At 35.7% G+C, this 21,300-nt stretch overlaps 2 protein-coding genes across 2 annotated transcripts; both read left to right on the forward strand.

Annotated features, from left to right (window-relative positions):
- The first annotated feature begins 5 nt into the window (after positions 1–5).
- Positions 6–5,208, forward strand: LOC135689780 (epidermal retinol dehydrogenase 2). The gene is made up of 6 exons (XM_065207122.2): positions 6–278; positions 1,517–1,600; positions 2,024–2,262; positions 2,697–2,941; positions 3,523–3,648; positions 4,355–5,208. Exons 1-6 carry the CDS (start codon positions 152–154, stop codon positions 4,476–4,478), a joined length of 945 nt encoding a protein of 314 aa, XP_065063194.2. The 5' UTR covers positions 6–151; the 3' UTR covers positions 4,479–5,208.
- A 269-nt stretch (positions 5,209–5,477) lies between these two features.
- Positions 5,478–20,885, forward strand: LOC135689776 (uncharacterized). Its single transcript, XM_065207118.2, has 14 exons — positions 5,478–6,478; positions 8,536–8,728; positions 9,507–9,637; positions 10,516–10,616; positions 11,276–11,370; positions 13,143–13,339; positions 14,410–14,488; positions 14,920–15,022; positions 15,920–16,003; positions 16,869–17,021; positions 18,162–18,281; positions 19,117–19,196; positions 19,788–19,854; positions 20,660–20,885. The coding sequence occupies exons 1-14, from the start codon at positions 6,264–6,266 to the stop codon at positions 20,824–20,826; spliced, it is 1,785 nt and encodes a 594-aa protein (XP_065063190.2). The 5' UTR covers positions 5,478–6,263; the 3' UTR covers positions 20,827–20,885.
- The last annotated feature ends 415 nt before the right edge of the window (positions 20,886–21,300 follow it).

The following is a 21,300-nucleotide window of genomic DNA, read 5'->3' on the forward strand; positions in this document are numbered from 1 at the left end:
ATTGGGAAACAACAGAAGCGAAACTTGCAGGAAAACAACCTCGATTGGGATCTTCTTGATTGTGGTAGAGGCCACAAGTTAATGGCAGAAGTTTGTGGTCGATTCTGTGGAGTATATCTACTTACCTGTTTTTATGAAGTAACTAGGGAAAATGAAGGCATTTCTTGAGGTCGTTTGGTTGATCTTAAAATTAACGTACTATTATTTTGAAGCATTAGTCCTTCTTTTCACAAAGCCAAAGAAAAAAGATGTTAGTGGAAGAACAGTTTTGATTACAGGTATGGTTTTATAGTCACACCAATATTTGATTGAAGACTTGTGACTGTAATCGGAGTGTGACTGTAAACGGAGCTAAATTGAATCGGAGCTAAATTAAACCTTTTTGCACATTTGGGTCTGAATTTTATGTTCCTGTAACCAGTTGTAGTTTAAAATTGAGTGACGACCATGATCCAGTGTGGACACCCGAAAAAATGGGCGTGGTTTGGGCTTATTTTTGGCTCAAATAAGAAAGTTTTTTCAAATACTGCATAATGATTTTCCAAATTTGTTTGCAACCGAGACTGGGAAAAGTATGTGTCATTCTAAACTGTGTGATACATTTGAGATACGGTCTACCAAAAAGTTTCAGTGGGCCTGGGATAAAACTGAAAAATAAAGCTCTTTGGAAGCAAAGTGAGCAGAAAATTTATGTCACCCCGTCTTCAGATTAGCTTGAAATACATTTCAGAATCTTTTTTGCAGTCATTTTCTTGCCATTGTTTCAATATTACTTTGTTTCAATTGTTTCATTTTCACATTTTACTTTTTTTTCCATTCTATAAACGGATTACTATCATTTAACTATAAATGGATCAATTCCATTCTTATAATGGGAATTTCTTTCTTTATAAAGTTCCATAGACATCGAGGCCCTTAGGCTATTTGCCCTCTTGTCTCCCTCTTTGGTGGCCCTGTTTTAGATCATCCTCATGATGCTTTTACTTGCAAAACCTTTGGGAATTTGAATAACAGCCACTGGTGGTAGTGGTAGATAGGCCTAAAAATAGTTAAGCTCTCCAATGAATTTCCCTGAGATGTAAAAATTTATGTTAACAGGAAAAGTGCTGGAAAAAATATGCACACACTCAAATATCAAGAATGGGAAATTTGATGCACACTGAAATGTGCCTACTTATCACAAATGCACTTACACTTGGGTAACAACTTGTGCACTCCCGAGATCTCATCAAAAACTGCCTTGAAATCTAGTCTGGACCCTGAGTGAGCATGACCAGAAACAAATTGTTTTTTTCTATTCTGCATAGTTTCACCTGGAAAAAGTCACCTTCATCTTTTTAGGCACCTAATCTTTGCTAAATAGGTCTTAATTCCTTGAAAAGGAAAATGTAAAGCACTTCCTGCTGTTTTCCCATTAATATTCACAATTTTCTATCTGTTTGATATTCAAAGCACTGATCTAACACTGTTTAGTAAGACATTTTTGCCCTACTTTACAAATTATGAATCATTTCAGGTGGCGGAGGTGGGCTTGGGAAGCAATTGGCCATACAATTTGCAAAGCATGGAGCAAGAATTGTTTTATGGGATGTAGATACAGGTGAGTACAATCCTCTTTGTTTTTTTATATTCTTACTTTGAAGTTTTCAGTGTAAAGTTGCTCTTACCATTGGCTGTATGCTGAATTTATTAGAGTTGCATAAAATTAATGAACCATTCTGTTATCAGTTAACCATGCTCAGCTTCCAAATAATGACCTCTGATGTTAAGATGCGTGAAATTTTGAATATATATATAAGCAAAAATGATAATTCCAAATTATACCTAATTTTTTCAGAAAAAAGCAAGCTTTTCATATTTTGGGATAACACTTTTTTTTAAAATTCCAAATTATCCCTTTCTAATCCTACTTGAAACAGCAAGCTATTATTGACTGATATATAAATTTTGCATCAAAATATCTTTATGAAAACCCACTTTTATTGTTAATCATTAAACTTCTTCATCAATATTTATGTTTTAGATGCAGCTGATAGAACTGTAGCCATTATAAGGGAAATGAATGCGGATGCATTTGCTTACTATTGTGACTGCAGAAATAAAGATGAAGTTGCCAAAATGGCAAGAAAGATTACCAAAGAAATTGGTCCTGTTGATATTCTTATAAATAATGCTGGTATTCTCAATGGAAAAAGTCTTTTAATGCTGAGCACAGATGAAATAAGAAGAACTTTTGATGTCAATGTGTTGGCTCATTTTTGGGTTTGTATCCTGCATATTTGATTTCTGGCAATATATTTACCCTTAAGGCAATGTAGAACAGTAGAAACATCTAAGAAGCAGGTCTCTTAGTATATTGACAGAGGTTACGGAAAGAAACCTGATTATCAACAAAATTTTTATTGCTAGTGAATGAAATCTGTCATGGGTAGATATTTTGCTCAAGAAAAAAATAAAATTTTTAATCCTTTCCCAAACTCTCTTTTGAAGGGATCACTCAATAAAATCTCTTCTTTAATCATATTTTCTACATTGTATTTATTTCCCCTAACATTTCTACCCATGAATAGCTCAAGTGTCAGTGTCTCTACCTCATCGTTCTTCAAATTATGGCAGTTTCAATATTAAATCTCTGTAGCATAAACCTAGGTAAAAACCCTGAGTTTAATTTGAATATTTACTTTTCTATTCTGAAGACACTTAAAGCATTTCTACCAACAATGATTGAGAAGAATGAAGGACATATTGTTACCATATCATCATCAGCTGGTTTAAGTGGAACACCATATTTATCAGACTATTCAGCTTCAAAATTTGCATTATTGGGCATACATGAATCAATGTTTCTTGAACTGCGAGACAATGGAATAGATGGTGTGAAATTCACTATTGTCTGTCCAAATTTTATAAACACTGGAATGTCTTGGTACCCAAAAACAAAGTATGTTTGTTAGGAATTTTGCTTTGTTGTATTGCTTACATTTGTTGACCTATAAGAAAGTTGAAATGCTGTCCTGTATGTAATGTTTTGATTCCATTCATCATTGAACAAAGATGTGCATGGGATTTTATGTGCCCCTTGAAGGTTAACAGGTCAAGTAGTAAGCCTAGTTTACTAAAATGGGTGTGTGCCATTTATAACAACAGACATGTTAAGGATATGTGCCACAATTCATATAAGACTTCATATGTAGAGCATAACAATTCATACAGGAATAAGTTGAGATGCTTTTGATGTCTTTTGCCTTTGTCTCTTTGTGTCTATACTGTTAAGGGACTGGGGAAGCAGTAGAGGGGCTGAGGGGTCTTCAGCCCCCCCACCCCCTCAATAATTTCCAAAATGTACTTAAAAGCATACAAAAAATCACCCTGCTCTTGTTTTTAGCATTCTTAGCAAATTTTAATATGCCCCACGGTTCTTGATACTGCTTGTCCTAACATCTCTTATGCATACAGAGCAGTTTTGAGATGCTTCAATTAACATATTACCATCATTGTCAAGATCTAGTCTCTTATTTACAGGGTGCCATGGCTACTCCCTATTCTTGATGCAGAAGATGTTGCCAAAGAGATTCTGATAGCTGTAAGGACAAACCAGCAGTTGCTTGTACTACCAAAAGCTTTGATACCTCTGGTTTCTTTGAAAAGGTATCTTTTTGTTTTTAACTGTCAATGGCTTTTTTCTAAATGTTTTCCTTTTCATTGTTTCTATACTTTATCCTGAGTGGAATTATATAAGATAGGGGTTTGGGGTATGTTTAGTGGTATGTTGCTTACCATTCAGTTCTTTGTTGTAAAAGAAAAGGGACATACTCTGGCCATTTTTGGGGTTTGCTGCTGTCCCTTTGTTCTCTTGCTTTCGATGGCCATGTTCTACTCTGCGATACTTGAGTCGTCATCTAATAGCACCAATGTTTTGGCTGCTATGGGCGCACTAGATGTTTCGAAATATGTTACATATGATGTGCTGATGTCATTAGCTTTTTTTTTGATTAATTCAAAATGCTGTAACATTGATGTAAACTTTAATGAATATCTGAATCGATCGTAATGGAAGCTAGAATGGGAATTCGATTCCAACGCGTTATAAGGTATAATTGGCGAGCAGTATATCAGAAAAAGCTCAGGATTATTCCTTTCTTAATATCGTCAAGCTACCAGTATTTCCGTGGTTTTTCTAAATGTAATTTTCCTGATGAATAAGTTACATCTTTTTGCTGCATCTTTCTTGAAAGTAAATCGTAGGTAATAAACAATCTGTCAGAGATTCCTTGTATAAATCGACACATGGGCAGCGTGTTATGGCCTATCGAGAGAACTGTACCTACACCCTACACATTCTTCTCCTCCTTAGTTTGGTTCCAACGAAAGGCGGACTTGCAATTTATGACTGGACTGGTCTTGGCATCGAGCCCCATATTCCTCTTTCAAGAAAGAGACAATTAAAGAAGCAGTCCGAGAAATCAAAGCAAATATGAATTGGTATAAAGGTTAGATTTATCACATAAACCGAAAAAGTAGTGTAAAGTGTAACCGAAATGCTAGTTATTGATGCAAAGTAATAGTGGACAGCTTTTTAACACAAATAAAACACTTAGAAGCTATTTTACCATACAGTTTTGTTTAATGCCTGTTTGCCCTGTTTTAACTGTTCCTTGCTTTTAAGGGCATGTGTCGTGGATCTGATTGACTAATACATTACAATGATCTCTGTTGTTTAATACATAGCACGGAATCGTGGATGAATTTGCACGGCAGAAAAATTCATGAAGCAGAAATGAAAAGTCACGAACAATACAATTCTAGTCCCAATGTTTTTGTTGCATTAGCCAACTGCTAACGCGACATATGCCCTTTTATCAAAGCATGTTGTTGCTTTAATTTGTACTTAAAATGATTTTTGAAACCTAGATCTGGAATCAAATCATGTCTTAATGTTTTCCAGCTAATCCTGACAATATAAAACGTAACGTAATTGCTTTCAACTTCTATCGCAATTTAACTACAATTCAGCATAATTAGCTTTTGCAAAACTTTTTCTCTATCTATTTGCATAACAATAATTTTGCTTATAATATGCATGATTTTGATATGAGTGGGTTGTCGTTTTTTAGCATGTTGTTCTGGTGTTTTTTAATTATTGAGTCAATACCTCAGCTTTTTTTAAGCCTTCTGGTTGTCATTTTATGTAAATGAATTGGCTATGAATGGATTTTTCAATTATTCATGAATTTGCTAAACAAGAAACTGTTTCTGCACACTCACTTCCAACTCTGAATATACTCTTGGAATATTGACAATACAACTGTAAACTAAATTGGAATCTGATTAATCCGATTCGCTGAAAAGATAAATCTGATATTTAAATATTAATCTGTATAAATGACAGTCTATTCTTCGTTCATAGGATTTGCTGTCACCTGAGTGATTTTCTTTACAGCGTGTTATAGTTTCGGTTATAAAAACTTATGCTTAGCAAGGCTGTAAAATACGTGTTAATATCACATTTGTCTTTTCTTTATCTGATTGTAGTGGACATTTAATTGGCGCTAAAACTTCAAGATGGCCTATTTAGTGTTGTTTTGCTGATTAATAGATCCTCCAGGTGTTTGCAGCTGACTATTTCGCCTTTAAGTGAAGCTACGCGATTGTCTATGATGTTATTATATAATAAATAGCAGCTGGTATGACGCTTAGAATCAAGATACCACTTGTGATTCATTATTCTTCAATTTATCCACAAGCAAAATGATTATTAGTTTGCTATGCAACAATTCGACAGAGCTCACCACACTTCCATGTATTGTCTACTCTCACTAGTTTTTAAATATGCATACGAGAGTTTGAAAAGACCTTTTTAATTTAAGGGGGTTTGCAAGTAATTACATTGCATCGAATTTCAGGTACGCTTTTAAATTGCTTCTTTTTTTTTATATTCTTCTGCTGAAATCCTAACTCGGTCAGTTTTCCTTCACAAAACGTTTATCTTAGTTTATCACACACTTTGCTTTGAGTTTTTAGAAACTCGTTTATTTCTTCTTCTATAGCCATTGTCGGAGTTTCGATTACCCTCCTGGTCAGGTTTCAGCAGAACCCGTCCCCTTCCATCGCCATCTGTTTCGCGTATCCATGGCTGAGGTTATGAATGCCTTGTACCCTGGGTATCAGCAGCCGCCATTTTCAGTCGGATTTTAAGATCCTATGAGAATTATCTGAAGGCGTTACCTGCAAACTCACTTTATACTGTTGCGAATATTTTAAAGATGTTGACGATCTCTGGGCGTCGTGCATTGAACCGATCGCTGCAAAGCTTAATCAAGCACAATGAGTCGACGGTTACCGTACTTGAACAATTGGTTGAAGACCTACACGAACATCCTTTGCTTGTCCCTTACCAGATGATTAACCATGAAAGGTTTGAGGATCTTGTATGGGGAATAATTAAGATTATGGACTCAAAAAATCTGCATTCACCGAGGTTTGATTTGATACCTTTATATTCTGTTTATATTCTTCCTTTCTACCATGGCTCTTTAGGCTCGTATTTTCCTCTTTAAAAATAAATATATTAATCTTAAAATATCTCCGAGGTTTCAGTTGAATCGCTGAATATTGCCATCCAACTTGCATTTAGCTGCAGATGTTTACATGAGCTGAAAGTTTCAAAAGTTCAAATATGCTTTCTTTTAATATATGCAGCCTCTTCTTTCTCCTTATATTTTTCACGAGACTTCTTTATTGTACAAAAGTTTAGATCAATTTTATATGGTCTTTAAACCTAAATTTCATTATTGCAGCTATGGCATGGGCATACAAGTGCGGTAATAAAAATTACCTATTGTGCTTGTTATGCCTTTTTGTCAGAATGCCATATGGCTGCCTGAATTTATTTATCTGCAATGAATATTTTCTGTTGCATCAAGTTTTCAGACAGAAGCTTTCTTTATAGCTTCTCGACTTTTCCGTTTACCATTACTTCATAACACCATATAGCACATGTTCATCAGTTTAGTTTATCGCTTACAATGCACAGTTTTAAGCAAGTTATGTGGTTAGTTTTAAGCAAGTTATGTGGTTATGCCAAAAATACCATGAAGGAGACGACATATTCAATATAAATAGTTCTTGAATAGATGAAGCAAGAATTTCGTAATAACGATAGAATACCTTGAAAATTGCTTTTAGAAACATCATGTTAATTATTTATAGTCCAGTAAAATTAATTTGTAATCAAATTTGATTCATAGAACACAAGTATCTATGCAAAAATGTATTCCGCTTCCTCCTTTTATTCTATTTTTTGTGTGTGAGTTGATTGGCGAAGGAAGTTATGTTCTATCGAAGAAATCGATTTGTGTTTTCGAGCCGTTTCTCTCGCACTAACATCTGTCTGTTAGTTTGAATCATAGAAATACTATGGCTCGAATGAATATCCATGCAACGATTCACATAAAGACATTTTAGTGGAGGCTAGAATCAGTTTTCAACAGGAGAAACAGTTTTCAACCGATTCAGGCAGGCCTTTGTGATGTTTTTGAGTTTCTCAAATCCTCAGTATTATGCAATCATTCCACAGCTGACTGTGAACTGCCATGCCGGATCTAGTGAAAATCTACTGAATTAAATGTACTGAACAAATGTCTTCGATGAATTATTTAACTGGGAGGAAATGGAAGACGCGAGTTAAAATAGTTTTAGAAATTATTTTTTAGAGATAACAAGATAAGATCATGTTTTAGTAGGAAGTTCATATTGACAACAAACGCGAACAGCCCCTATAGCACTGATAACGGTCTCTCTTTGAAGAGGTATTAATGATCAAAAGGGGTTTGCAATGAAGAAAGAAATGATAACCATATTTTATTAATTATATGATAATGTTATGTACGGAACAGTCTAAAAGATTTTACAAAAGAGAGGAACGGCACAAGCCTGACCTTGGCCAGCAGGCACTGACCTTGACTAGTTTTTGTTGCCGCAATTTTTGATGGTGTAGGTGGATGATTCTTTAAATAATTATTTACCTGGCCATGCGGTTGACAGGTCTCATGCATATTAAAGGCAAAACTGATACCAACGATTATTTTGAGTTAAGATGGTCTCCCCATTTCTAAGACAGTTCAAATCAGCACTTTCCCGAATTCTATTTGAAACTTGCCTCCAGATATTTAGAATATCGATAGGTTGATAAAATTCTGTCTTCCCTTGGCTGACGTTTTATATTGGAGCTGTTGTGGGTTAAGAAGAGGATCCTGGATTGTTTCTATACAATGACATCTTCTTTTTTTTAGTTGATTCGTCCTAGGCACCGCGGAGCATTGAGAAAGGAAGGGAGGCTGAAAAAGTGGGTGTGCTAAAACCGAATGAAAAAAATCCAGGCTTGGCTGGTGGTTTATTTCTCAAATTTTTGCATTTTGGCAAAAATTAGGGGGGGGGGAGGAAAGTTTTCTTTAATTTTTCATCTTCACTATACCTTAGTATACTGATCTTAAATGAATGTGAAATTGTTTAGCATTATGATGTTTTTACCCGTAGCGTGGCGGGCAATGCTGCTTACGTAATTGGTGCCATCATTGACACTGATGTTGGAAAGAACAGAGTTTTTAGGCTCTTTGCTGACCCATCGAAACTGGAATCTCACAAATATGTGCTGCCAAATCTGACCGCCATCATTGAGTGCGATGATAAGAAAGCTTCTGTGAATGCAAGTGGAACAATAGCCGTTATTGTAAGGGGCATTTACTTTGGCCATTTCAAAAGCTAACGGCGATATGCTGGCCTGTGGCAGTCCTTCTTAGAGTACGCATACTGGTTGGAGGGCTAGCCGTTGGCTAGCTTGATTAATATCGGCTGATTTTAAAAGGCCGTGCAATAGTATAAATCTTTACACTATTTTTACCTCTGAAATCAAGCCTGCATCGAAACAGCTAATGAAACAGATACACCTCTCTGAACCAATCAGAAACTGGTATCCAATACATCTCCCCTTCTCTGCCATTACGACTGCTAAACTAGTAATTGTGTTATTAAGATAATTTTTTTCATTTGGCCAGGTATTCAAGCTACATTATTCAGCTTATCACCACTTCATTCTTTGTTGAAGAAATTACAAAGTACCAATTAATCAAAGGATATAAGTTTATTCATTGAGATAGCACTACATCATATCGAAATCATTGAGACGGATTCGAATAAAATCAAAATTTATTCGCTGCAAAATATGTAGCCAAAATCTACCTTTTAGGCCTTTTTTACAAGTGCTAGTATTGCCGACTGATCTCTCTCTCTGATCGCAAGCTCTACCAGGATATGTCCGTGCAATATCTATCTACCTCAACTGATAATTTAATACTAGACAACATAAAATGGTTTTTAGTCCTTTGCATGTATGCAAGCTCGTTCTTATATCTTTGATGCTCAAGTATGATGTTTATTCCTCCTTTATGAGAAATGGAACCCGGTTCAACATATTTGTGTTTCTTCACTTTGTTTGACACTACTTGTAGGTTGGAACCGAGGCGGGAAGGACATGGGCACTGAAGCAGCCATCCTTCGATTGGGTTCTTCACGTGCTATCAAAGTCTGTGACGTCAGACAATGCTGTCAGCGCAAGCAACTGCTCTCTTGCAATTGCAAGGTAACTTTCAGTCTTTTATGTAAATGATCAAATAGAATTGCCAAAACGTAAAAGTTTTAATCCGATCCTATCACTCTTAAGGCTTATGTCTTCTTGAAGCCCAGAAATTTGAGCAATGTTTTTCATTTAAAATGATCTTGCTATGGAAGGTTTAACTGAGTGAGCGAAACCTCCTTTGTGTAACAAGCCCGGGGAGGAGTTTTTCACGGGGGATACTGCTATGCTACACTGTAAATGTGGGGAGATAGAAAAATTTGCCTTGGACTGGCAGGGGGTGGGATGTCGTGTCAAAGAGAGAAGTTAAGATCGACTGAGGACAAAAAACCCAGCTTGCAGGGGACGTAGAGAAATTGAAAATACCCGGTCATTCGATTTTTCGAAAGGGGACCCTCCGGTCGGTAGATTTCTTATCGGGGACGGTTTTAACCGGGCTTGTTACAAATGGATTTGGAGAATGCTTATTCGCAGTAAAAGTCTTGATAGGAAAGGGATGTTTAGCTTCACCAAAGCCATTTTTGAATGATCATAAGATACCGCAGGAACCATCAAAGTAAAAAGACCCTTCAATAGCTGATTTGAGGCTTTAATAGCTGATTTGATTGCAAAGTTCAGGAATGAGATTTGACTAACAAAATATTTTGTGTTTCTTGAGTTCATGTAAGATTATTTGAAAGTTCTCATCATCTCACTAAAAACATAGATCGCCCTTTTTCAGCGAAGTACCCTTTCAAACGCTACAATAGCCGCACACACGCTACAATAGCCGCACACACGCTACAATAGCCGCGCTGTCATCATTGGTAATATACAAGTAAATTACCAACTTTGAATTCACATGCACTCGTATTGCGCTCGTCTAATATTTTCTCCAATTGCAGAATTTGTGTTGTTGAAGAGGGCTGCAGCAGAATACTTAATTTCCGTAACGCCAGGTTTATCCTGACGCAGCTTATTAAATCCCTTGGCGTGGATAAAGAGGGTAAGTGATGTTGGTTTTAACTTCAATATTAGAATAAAGACGTTGATAGTTTTGTGATTATGTTATCTTATGCACCTTCATCTCTTTCTGACCACAACTCTTTTTCGCTGCGCTTGGGATTCTATGCATTTTATGTCATCTGAAATTATAAAGACAAATACTCCATGTTTCGTTAAATGACAGAACAACACGAGTAACATCATCAACAACAATAGCAACATCATCATTAGCAACAACAGCCAAATTAGCAACAACAACAGCAACGATAACATCAAATAACTAACAGAGCCCTGCAAGCATGTTACTATCTTTCGTACAACTGTTATTCAGAGCTTTGCGAATCAAGTTAATGACATTACTTAAGATATGCCTCATTTTGCTGCCTTTTACGCCTTTTTGAATACAGATTGTCTACACAACCAAAGAAGAAATGATTAAACAAGCATAACATCTGTTGGCAGTAAAGATAGACGAAATAAGAACAAGGGAGGTGAATGCCTCTCGGTTAAAATTGTAACTATATCGTGTGGCTTTACAATATTCAACCGTACAATTGCTGTATGTCTTCTTTGTGCAATAGCATATTTGGAAAAATATAGGCTTCCAACTTTCCATGACCAACCTACAAAAGTAGTGTTACCAATTTAAATCTCGTTTAGGTGTTGGCATGAACTCTGCATTCGCATTGGCACACTTGTGTCAACACGAGACTGGTTTACGACTCCTTTTGTCGCTTGACGAGTCACCTGAAATGGTTTGTTTTTGTTCACTTGTACAGTTGTCTTTTTGTTTACTTGAAAGTGAGAAATGACAAAAGGAAACAGGCTATCATTTTAATAAAGGTTTATGTTTTATTAAAATGACGTTATTTATTTTCAACTTTTTCAGATCCACATTTAGACCCCGTTTATATTGTGCCGGATAAATTTTATCCGCATCAAAATTAGTTCAGATAGGCATCGCGTTTACACTAGACCCACGCTATCCGCAGGAATTTGAGAGCGGCTATCCGAACAAAATTAGTTCACCTAGGAAAGTGGATTAAATTAGTTCGGATAGCTATGTGGTACAATGTAAACGCTTTTATCCGGATAAATTTTATCCACATCGTATCTTGCTCGAAAGTGATTGGCTATTTCATCCAATTTAGTTTTCACTGTCTCCCAATCAAGACCTTTCGCCATCTTGGCTGTCTTGTTATCGATAAATACTCGTGTTAAAAGTGCAGTATCTTGCCAGTCTACGTAAAATTGGCATCCTTGTCAGCTTTCCCTACTTTCGTTGCCAATTCAGTGTCATTTTGTTTCAAGAACAAACTATTTAAACAAACTAGGCCTAATCTGTATTGACAATATCTTTGGGTTTGGTCTAAAAGAGAAGCAGATGATTCTGAAAGGAGTATGAAGTCTTTTTACGTTGGCGGGAATTTTGTTATTATTTTGTTGCCCAGAAGAGACTTCATTTTGGGCGTTCTGTGCAGGGTTTAGGACATGTGACTGCAGTTATCCGGCACAGTGTAAACGGGAGAGCAAAGTGGACAAAATTTGTGCGGCACAGTGTAAACGCAAATCAATCCGAATAAGTTTTATGCGGATATAGTTTATCCGGCACAGTGTAAACGGGGTCTTAGCCATATCAATTCGTCTTTTTTACGTAAATTTGAATTATACGAATGGTAACCAAAGGAAATGAGTCGGATTATAACAAAAAGAGAATTATTTCATTAAAAAGAACCCGTAAGCCCGTAGTGAAATGAAGGATATGTGCCCGAATGGTAGATGTACAAGTGAGACGTACTTTCTTCTTGACTTGTCTTTAACATTTCCATGCAGGGATTTGTATAATCATCATCATGTACCATCTTCTATCAGAAGGTTGGCTACCATGACCCTCCAACTATTCCAAAATCTGAGGGTTTGTTGTCATGGTCATAGATAAAACTAAGGGGCTAATAGAAGAGATGGGCCCCCAGAACCACCTCTACAGATGGGCCCCAAGAACCACCATCCCTCGTTTTTTAAGGGACACTAATTTTGTATAATGAGATGCAGTAAAATGAATTTCCCTCCCTTCCTTAACTATTAAGATCCACCTTTAGATTAACTATTAAGGTTGCTAGATAGAAAGACATTTACGATAACTACGGTGCTTTTTTCCTGTTACATTGGTATAGGACATTTCCGGACAATATTCAATGTTGTTCATAATTGATATTAAATATCAGAGAAATTATCAGTTAATAATTCCAAATGGATATTGCACATGCTTTCGATAAAAAGTGTTTATCAGCTGCTTTAAACTTTCATTTTTCATATTTTGAAAAAGTATTTTAGTATTTTAGTATTTTAGTATTAATATATTACAGTATTATAGTCTTCTGATATTGTTAGTCACGAATGTCACGAAAAGGACATTCGTTCTTTTTTCCAAGGCGATATGTCCGTCCATTATATGATAGAAGAAAATTTTTTACAAAGTAAAAAGAGTTTGCAACCTAGTAAACAAATGATAATTCTTGTTTTAAAGGTTTCCTCACTCGTGATGATGCTTTGTAGCTCTGACGAAGGCTGCAGCAAGAATGCTTGTTTCGCTCTCCGCAATATGGCAACGAATACGCTAGGCCAAAAAATGCTTATTAACTGTCCTGATATTGACAGGATCCTGCAAACGTTGTCGATGCTGCTTATGAGTCGTGATGAAGAAATAGCAAAATTTGCTGCTGTGTGAGTTTAAGGATTTCTTTTTGTGTGCCTTAACAACGTAAAGAATCATTTCTAGGGAGGTTCATCGCTGGAGTATCGAACCTAATAGATATCCTACGTGTATAACGTACTATGGACAGTTATATACGGCTAATGAGAATCCAGTTAACTTGTTTCACAGAGTGTGCTTATATAATTCATAATGATGGTAAAACTGGTGTAAATAAAACATGCATAAAGCCATATGTTAATACAATATAGCGCTAGATATGTTGAAATCTACAACTTGTAACAATATAAATGTCAGATCAGCGATATAATTTGGGCATAAGAATTACAAGACGATTGCCCATGGTGCTGTAGCCATCGCCAAATGGATCCACAATTTGGTCTGAAGCATATAAAGGGCCTGTTACTGGGCCTACTCAGCTTCTGGGCCTATTTCAGGAATACTGCAGACCTAATACTGCAGCACCAATTCTATCAAGAACCTAATAATTATTTCAACGAAAACAACCCGTTCCTTGTGGTATCTTTTAAGTGTTTTATTTAGAATGTTGTTTCCCAAGCCCCCACTACCACAAAAGAAGCATTTACTGTACGCTCTTTTAGAATACGTTTGTTCCCAGATGAAGATTTTGCTAGGTGTAATTACCATCGCAAAAGCACGATTAATGTTGGTGACTCGAAATAGATTTTGAAACAATTGGCCAGAAGGTGATTATAAGACTAAAACAAAAAGTGGTGGCATTTGACACCATAAAAATTGACTGTAAAAACGCAAATAAAATTCTGGGAAGTTTCGTTTTTGTAAAATTTTGAAAAGTTACATATTCAAAACTGATGCTTTACAATATCAGACACAATTAGGTTAACAGCCTAAAAAATTAAGGTGAGCAAAATTAACACGGATTTCTACAATCAGCCACAATTTTCACCCAGACTGTGTTTTTCTAATGTTGTGGCGATTCAAGTCATCGATTCCCTCTTTGTAATAACAAAGATACATTGTTTGAAAGATGGCACATTTTCAAAATCTAATTTGAACGATTTTGATTTAAGCATTAATATTCAATTTATTCATGTTATAGGGGTCTCAGGTACCTGGCATCAGAGAAAGATGGTTACTTGCAACAGAAAGCTCATCCTATGGTCAAACCAAATTTAAGGGTAAAGTTTCCAATCTTATGTTGAGTCATTTATAGAATCGTTTCCTCGCTTGAAATGCTCATTTATGTCCAAAAGTCAAAGGCATTGATTTGTCAAAGATAGGAAATCTAGATATCTAAAATCCATCCACAATTAGAATTTTTATCCTATATATCAATTCGAATTCGGCAAGTTGTTTGTTCCTGCAAATTTCTGCAATCAACTTAGGATTGTGATCATCTTTTCACATTCATGATTTCTGAACAAAAAAGACTCATTGATGTTCGTAACTATCTCGTAACTGATGTTCGTATACTTTAACACTATCGTGATTTTTGAAATTTGTTAACCTCATCAAATTCTTTATTTTTTTCTTGATTGAAAATTATATTATTATGTTCGTTTGGCAATGGCAATTTCAAAACTGACTTGGGCAATCGCTTCCCTTGTAGCGTGTTCTCTCAAACCCCGGCATCAGTCATGCCTACAGGAAAGAGGCGATTAAGACATTGCAGAATCTACTTCTACCAACTCCCGAAAAACCAGTTCTTCAGGGTATATATTGATTCCTTCTTTGACGCACCTTGTATGCAATGCGTTGTTTACCTTTCCTTGTAATGGGTGCAAATTGTGAGGGAGAAAAGGCAGGGTGATCTGCATGCAGTCAATTTGGAAGCACATGCCTCAGTAAGATGGATCTGTTGTTATCTACTAATACTAATATGCGGATATCATTCAATAAATGGGGGTGCTGGACAATGTATCTTTAAATTTGGTACTTCCTTGCTAAATCTTGTTGTTGGTTTAATGAGTAAAATGAAAGCTGAAGGACAAAGGGCAAAAATTTGGATAGGCACTTTCGACTGCATACGGCGTTGTGTTGACAGTCAATTGAGCTTGTTCTGAGACAGGGACTCCTTTCCTTCTTAATGGTTAACAATGAAATATTTCAGATATTGTGCTGAAATGTTTGAGATATAAAATATGCTTTTATTTTCGAAATATTTTTGGGTAGAAAGACTTCTCAGAAAACTGTGTGAAAGAAAAAAAATTGTCAAATTTTAACTCACTATCATTGGAATGGGCTTTATGTAGAAGAAGCCAGCTTTATCTGAGAAACGATATTGGTTTCTTGCCTAATAGCAGTTTGACAAGTTTACCAACTTTTGAACCCTTTAGGAATGCTTGAAATATTTAAGAATTATATTATTTCTTAATTTTTCACAGACCGCAAATTTTTAGAATTTAAACCAGGGAATTTTGCAACCGAGACCTGCTAATAAATTTTTATTTTTAAAATTGAATAAAATTCCTTTCGAATCGTGGAAAAATTAATGGAGAATACAGTCAAAGTAATTTATTAGCACATATATTGCTACTATTATTTTAAAATAAATCCTAAATTGTAACTCATGATATTGATATTTGTGAGATTTGATGTTTATCTCGCAGTTCTTGGTGCTCATGCAATCAAAGCATCATGGGAAGACATTGCAGCGAAAAGCGGTCTTGATGTCAACTATGGATTATATGTTGGTAAGAGCTTTAACATATCTAGTGCCTGGACATTTCTTGTTTCAAGGTTGAACCCTCTCATTCTCGTTTTTCAAAAAATGAAATATCTATCCGGGAACAGAATTAAAATATCTGATGATGCACCTTTCTGCACATTTTAAATCATGTTGAGCTTTGTTCACACCAACAACCTCTTTTTCCTGGTAGCTGTTGCTAAAGAGCCTTACTTTCAAGCACTGGATATATTATGATAAATTAACTGCAAATATTGCAACCGTTGCATTTTTTGGCCGGTTTTGAATACTATGCATTGACCTTTTATAGCGATTTGATTTAAAAAGCAATAGTTTGCTTATCGAATTTGGAGGCAAATGGAAGTCTTTTTGAAAATCGTGCCAACAGAATGCTTTTTCACCAACTATTGGTCCTTTTCTACCATATGCCTTATTAATTTCTCAGTTATGAAATCAGCCACTTCTGTGTCTACCAATTGCATATTTCATGTTAATTTTTGGGTTTTAGAAGATGTTGAAGAAGCTCCCAATTGCAAATGGGATTAAAATTATATATTGTTTTTTATTACAAGGAATCATAGGCACTTTTGCATATCGAATACAATAAGACTGTTTTAAGGACCTGAGAGGCCAGATCTAACCAAGTCACTTTGTAAGAAGTTCTGTCTGGTGATGTTTGAGAATTTTGTCACATTCATTTGTTTTATTTTTCAAGGCTTTATTTTGTTGTTGTCTGCAAGATCAAACAGTTGATCTTCAGCAATGTTTGACATTTTTGTAAAATGGCATTTGATCGTGTGGTCTGACCTTCATACCCTAGGCTTCGGTCAGACATTGCCTGCATTTAATTTTGTATTCATTTTCTCTTCAAGATGATGAGATCGTTTACGAAGGCCCTCAAACATCTTTTGTCGTCAGTGGATTGGAAGAAGTCACTGAATACGTTTTTAAATTGAGAGCGTGGACAGATGAAGACGAAGAAAGTGGTGTCAGCGAGACTGTCAAGGCTACTACGTTTAGAGCTGGTAAAATCAACTCTTTCTGCTGTCTTGTTTATATTGTGGTTTTTGTTGCATTGCTAGCTACCTAGCTTCCGAAGGTAGTTTTTTAGGAAACTAAAAAGCAATGCTTATCGAGCAGTGTCCTGGTCATCTCTCTCGATGCGACCGCACCTCGTGATTCTTGCAGCTGGAAGTAAAGAGCGCCAAGGACTCGAACCACGGTCCCTTGGATCTTAAGTCAGTGAACCCAACCATCGAGCCATCTCCGGTGTTTCCATACCTTAGGCTTGCAGATAAAACGACCCCTACGAGAATAAAGCAAACTAGGAAACATTCCAAGCTTAGTTGATCTTCATTTTAAACATTCCAAAATTTTCTTCATTCATTTGCAAACAGAATCAAGGTGTTTAGATGTGAAAATAGATTTTCGTTTTTCTTTTTGCGAAGATATTTGAAAATGATCATATGCTTTGAAAGAGATACTGAAGCAGGCAGGCAGTGAAGCAGTACTGATCTCCCATCTTTGGTTTACGATCCTTCGCTTTGCTTAATACCAACGGAAAACACTGACAGTCATTGCCTTTACAGGCGTAGAAAAAGCTTGAAAGGGACTTAGGGTGTGATTTAGGTTTTGTCACCAGAATTCAGGCATTTCCTTAAGAATTATAAAGAGACAAGATATCCTTAGCCTGATAATCAGACCTTCATTTCACTGAGACTAGTTATTTTTCGGCTTTGGGTTTTTTAAGCTAAAGTAAACGTGAAGTTTCTTTTTGTAAATCAAACCATAAATCAGGAGTGAAATTGGGAAACGGCGTTTACCTAAAATAACGGTTGATAAAATGAAATACAATTATTTCATTTTATAGAACTCTCTTGAGTTTATAAGCATGACTGGAAATTAGATAGAGTTAGAAGTAAAAGAGTGACCCAATAAAAAATAAGAGAGCAAACGTAGTGGAAAGAACCATTTCTTGTGCTTGAATCCATGTGGCCTTTCCGATTCAGGGTGCCTAGGCCTTGTTCTTAAACCTCAACTGTATACATCCTTATTGAACAATAAACCCTTTATTTTGCCCGGGATCTGTGAATGTATTCGAAGCTTTCACTTTCATTCACTGTATGTAGTTAATCACTGTTTAAAAACCAACCCCTTTTCCCCAGTTTCCAGAGCACCACGTGGGCTGCGAGCGGTTTCAATTACGGCATCACAAATTAAATTCATCTGGAGTCCTCCTGAGCGAGTTTATGGTATGCTTAATGGCTACAAAGTACGAGAAATTGGTAAGCAATGGCAATTGATTCAACCTTCTTTAATAGGAAACAGCTGCTCAAGCTCTACTTAGCCCCTTTCGTTGTTGTAAAGACTCTCTATCTCTCTCTTTTAAGTCTTTCTGGAGAATCTTCAGAATTAAATAAACCCCAAACAACTTAGGATATCTTTTACGGTTTAATCATGATTTTTCTAAAATCAAACTTGAAAACTATGTAGCCCAAAAATTATTTTCTTTAATTCTAATATTTGTTGATAAGTAAACATTGATGAATTAATATAAGGTAGTGAATCGTCATAAAATATGGAATGTGGACGAATAATACAATGCAAATTGACTCTCTCGTTACATACAAACAACTTGAAGTTGAAAAAATCGATGTTTTCAGAAGCATCGTAGTTTAACAAATGCGTTATAAAATCACTCACAAGAATTTACAACACCATTATCCTGAAAATAAATAGAAGATTTTAGAAATCGGTTGTCAGCAAAAGTAAAAAGCATATTTTCCTAGCTTCTTCTTCAATTGAACATTTTTAAGTAGTTTTCAAAGCTTCTTCGTCAATGGGTACTTTCGGTATAATGTTCTGCAATCAGCAAACATGTTTTTAACATTGATTGTGGATAAACTTCAAAGAATTTTTATCAATTTTCAGCGCAAATTTTATGGTATAGAAATTTGAGTAATAATAGTGTAACGTAAAAAGAAATGGCGTTAATGTTTGGTGTAAGCCGAGTTGCATTCATTTTCGCAAAGCCAACAATATCACGTAAAATTTGTCCTCTTCCAATTTTCTGTTTATATAATCCCATTTTCTTAAAAATGCGTATATTCCATTTTCAAGGGCGCGACATTACATATGAGCCAGTTTCAACATATCACATTGCTGGAAATCTCAAGCCAGATACTGAATACACATTTGAGGTAGCGTTTTGATGATACTCTTTTAAGATATCCTTTCGGTTGCAAAGTCACCGTTTGTATTTGTTTGTTTTATTTGTTTTTGCAACAGCATTGTTGCTAATAAGAATATTTTCTCGCAGAATAAACAAGACGATTATTTGGAATCTAAGAATAAATTTTAGGGCAGCATGACAAATCTTTCCCATCACAACCATCAAAACCAAAGAAGGTCCGTTTAGACTGGAATTCTTATCACCTTCTTAATGGAATAAGATTGATGTAAATCCATATACAAATTCATTTTACATCATCTTATAGACGATCATGTTATGTAAAGTTTGAGTTCAAGGTCACAGATGCTAGATTGTAGATAGATTGACCATGGATTTATCATGGCTTTATCAAAACAATTTGATTAAGCTCGACACAATTTCGAAATCTGAACATTTCTTAAAGGATCCTGAAAAAGTTCAAGAATCTTAAAAAAGGATTTTAGAAGGGTTTAGTTCCTGAGCCCCAAGAATCAGTCCTTGCATGACAAGATAGCCTCAACTTTCTGTCATTCTTCGAGACGTCATCTCTTGATTTCTAGATAAGCGATTTCTTTCCCAGGTTTCAGCAGTGACAAAGAGAGGTGAAGGCGAAAGCGCGAAATTGACAGTTAGAACATTGCGTCATGGTACGTATTTGAATCTTTAGTCTACCCTTTTCATTCACAAATATATTTGGGTAGACCTATCCATGAATTGGATCCACTAAATATTCTCAGGCCTTATCTATATTTTTAAGCAATGACTCGTTTATTTAAAGATTAAGGTTATTTCTCATATTTTTGATAAAAATTAAAATTTCTAGAGCTCGGCGATATTTAGGGAATTTTTTGTAAGAAATTTCTCCAGAGTTCCTAAGATTCTTCAATCTCTCGAAAATTCTAAAAACATAGAGGGGGGGGGACAGAAACATAGCAATGTAGAATATAATGCCAGTTTGATTTTGTTATATGACAAAATCCTAAACATCATAGACATAGATGGTTCGGAAGGGGGTTTTGCTTGTTGTAAGAAATTTGCCTGCATTATTTTTTTGAATCTGAAACAGATGACGATGTGATTCGTTTTTAAACATTTTGGAGCCAGTGCTATGAGTATCGTATGGGTCGAGGGTCATCGTTATTATAAGTTTTTCATAAATGACTTGAAAATGGCATAAAAACAGTGTACCTAGTTGGGAAATTTGACACACAAAATTGCGGCTTGAAAAAACATTGGTGGAATGATAAGAAGGCCAAAGGTGGAGCAGCACAAACCTGAAGACTGTACACAATATTCAAGATAAGATAATATTTTAATGCTCATCCAAGAACTTTCTATAAACATAGCATTACTAAAATACAGCAAATGGTCTGTATTAGATCATTTATTCATTTCATGGTGTACCCTTTTCTTTATTTTATACACATCCTGATAATTTTTTATCCCCATTAGGCCAAGAAGGAACTATTTCTGGTTCTTTTGGAGAAACATACCTGTTAACAAGTCTTGGATCTTCAGCAAACCACAAAACAAATATTTCATCTAATCAAATCCAAAACAAATCCAAAAGAAGTTGTTTGGTCATCAAAATCGTTTTCTGTCGTTCTTCTACTTATTAATTGTAAATATAAACATAGTCAAAGATATATAGCCTCTTTTTCTTTTTCCATGAACTGATTGACAAAATTTTTGAATTTTCAGATTCTTATGCTCCAAGCAAGCCGGATCTGGTCACAATCGGTCCTCACGAAATTCTGGCTACTTGGCAACCACCAGATGCTCCAATTGGCCGAATTAACGGTTACGAAGTGCTTGTCGACGATAAGGTTTGTCACAACCTTTTGATTTGTGTTTCAGGTTGACTAAAATTGTTTGAAGCTTGTAGAAGGTTTAGCTTGGCTGAGGTCATGGGAGATGAAACCTAATTTAGTATTTGCACCGAAGCTCGTTGAACAAGCCACTATTGTGCCCGGAATTTTTAGACTGAAATGATAAATAAAATAGATATAGATACGAGTATTATGAGATGGGGTGGTTGGAGTTGGCACCTAACCTAATAAAACCCAATAAAACTCAGTAGAACTTGGGTTTGA

Source organism: Rhopilema esculentum, chromosome 5 (genome assembly GCF_057945365.1).
Source record: "Rhopilema esculentum isolate cy_ngs chromosome 5, ASM5794536v1, whole genome shotgun sequence".
Lineage (NCBI taxonomy): Eukaryota > Metazoa > Cnidaria > Scyphozoa > Rhizostomeae > Rhizostomatidae > Rhopilema > Rhopilema esculentum.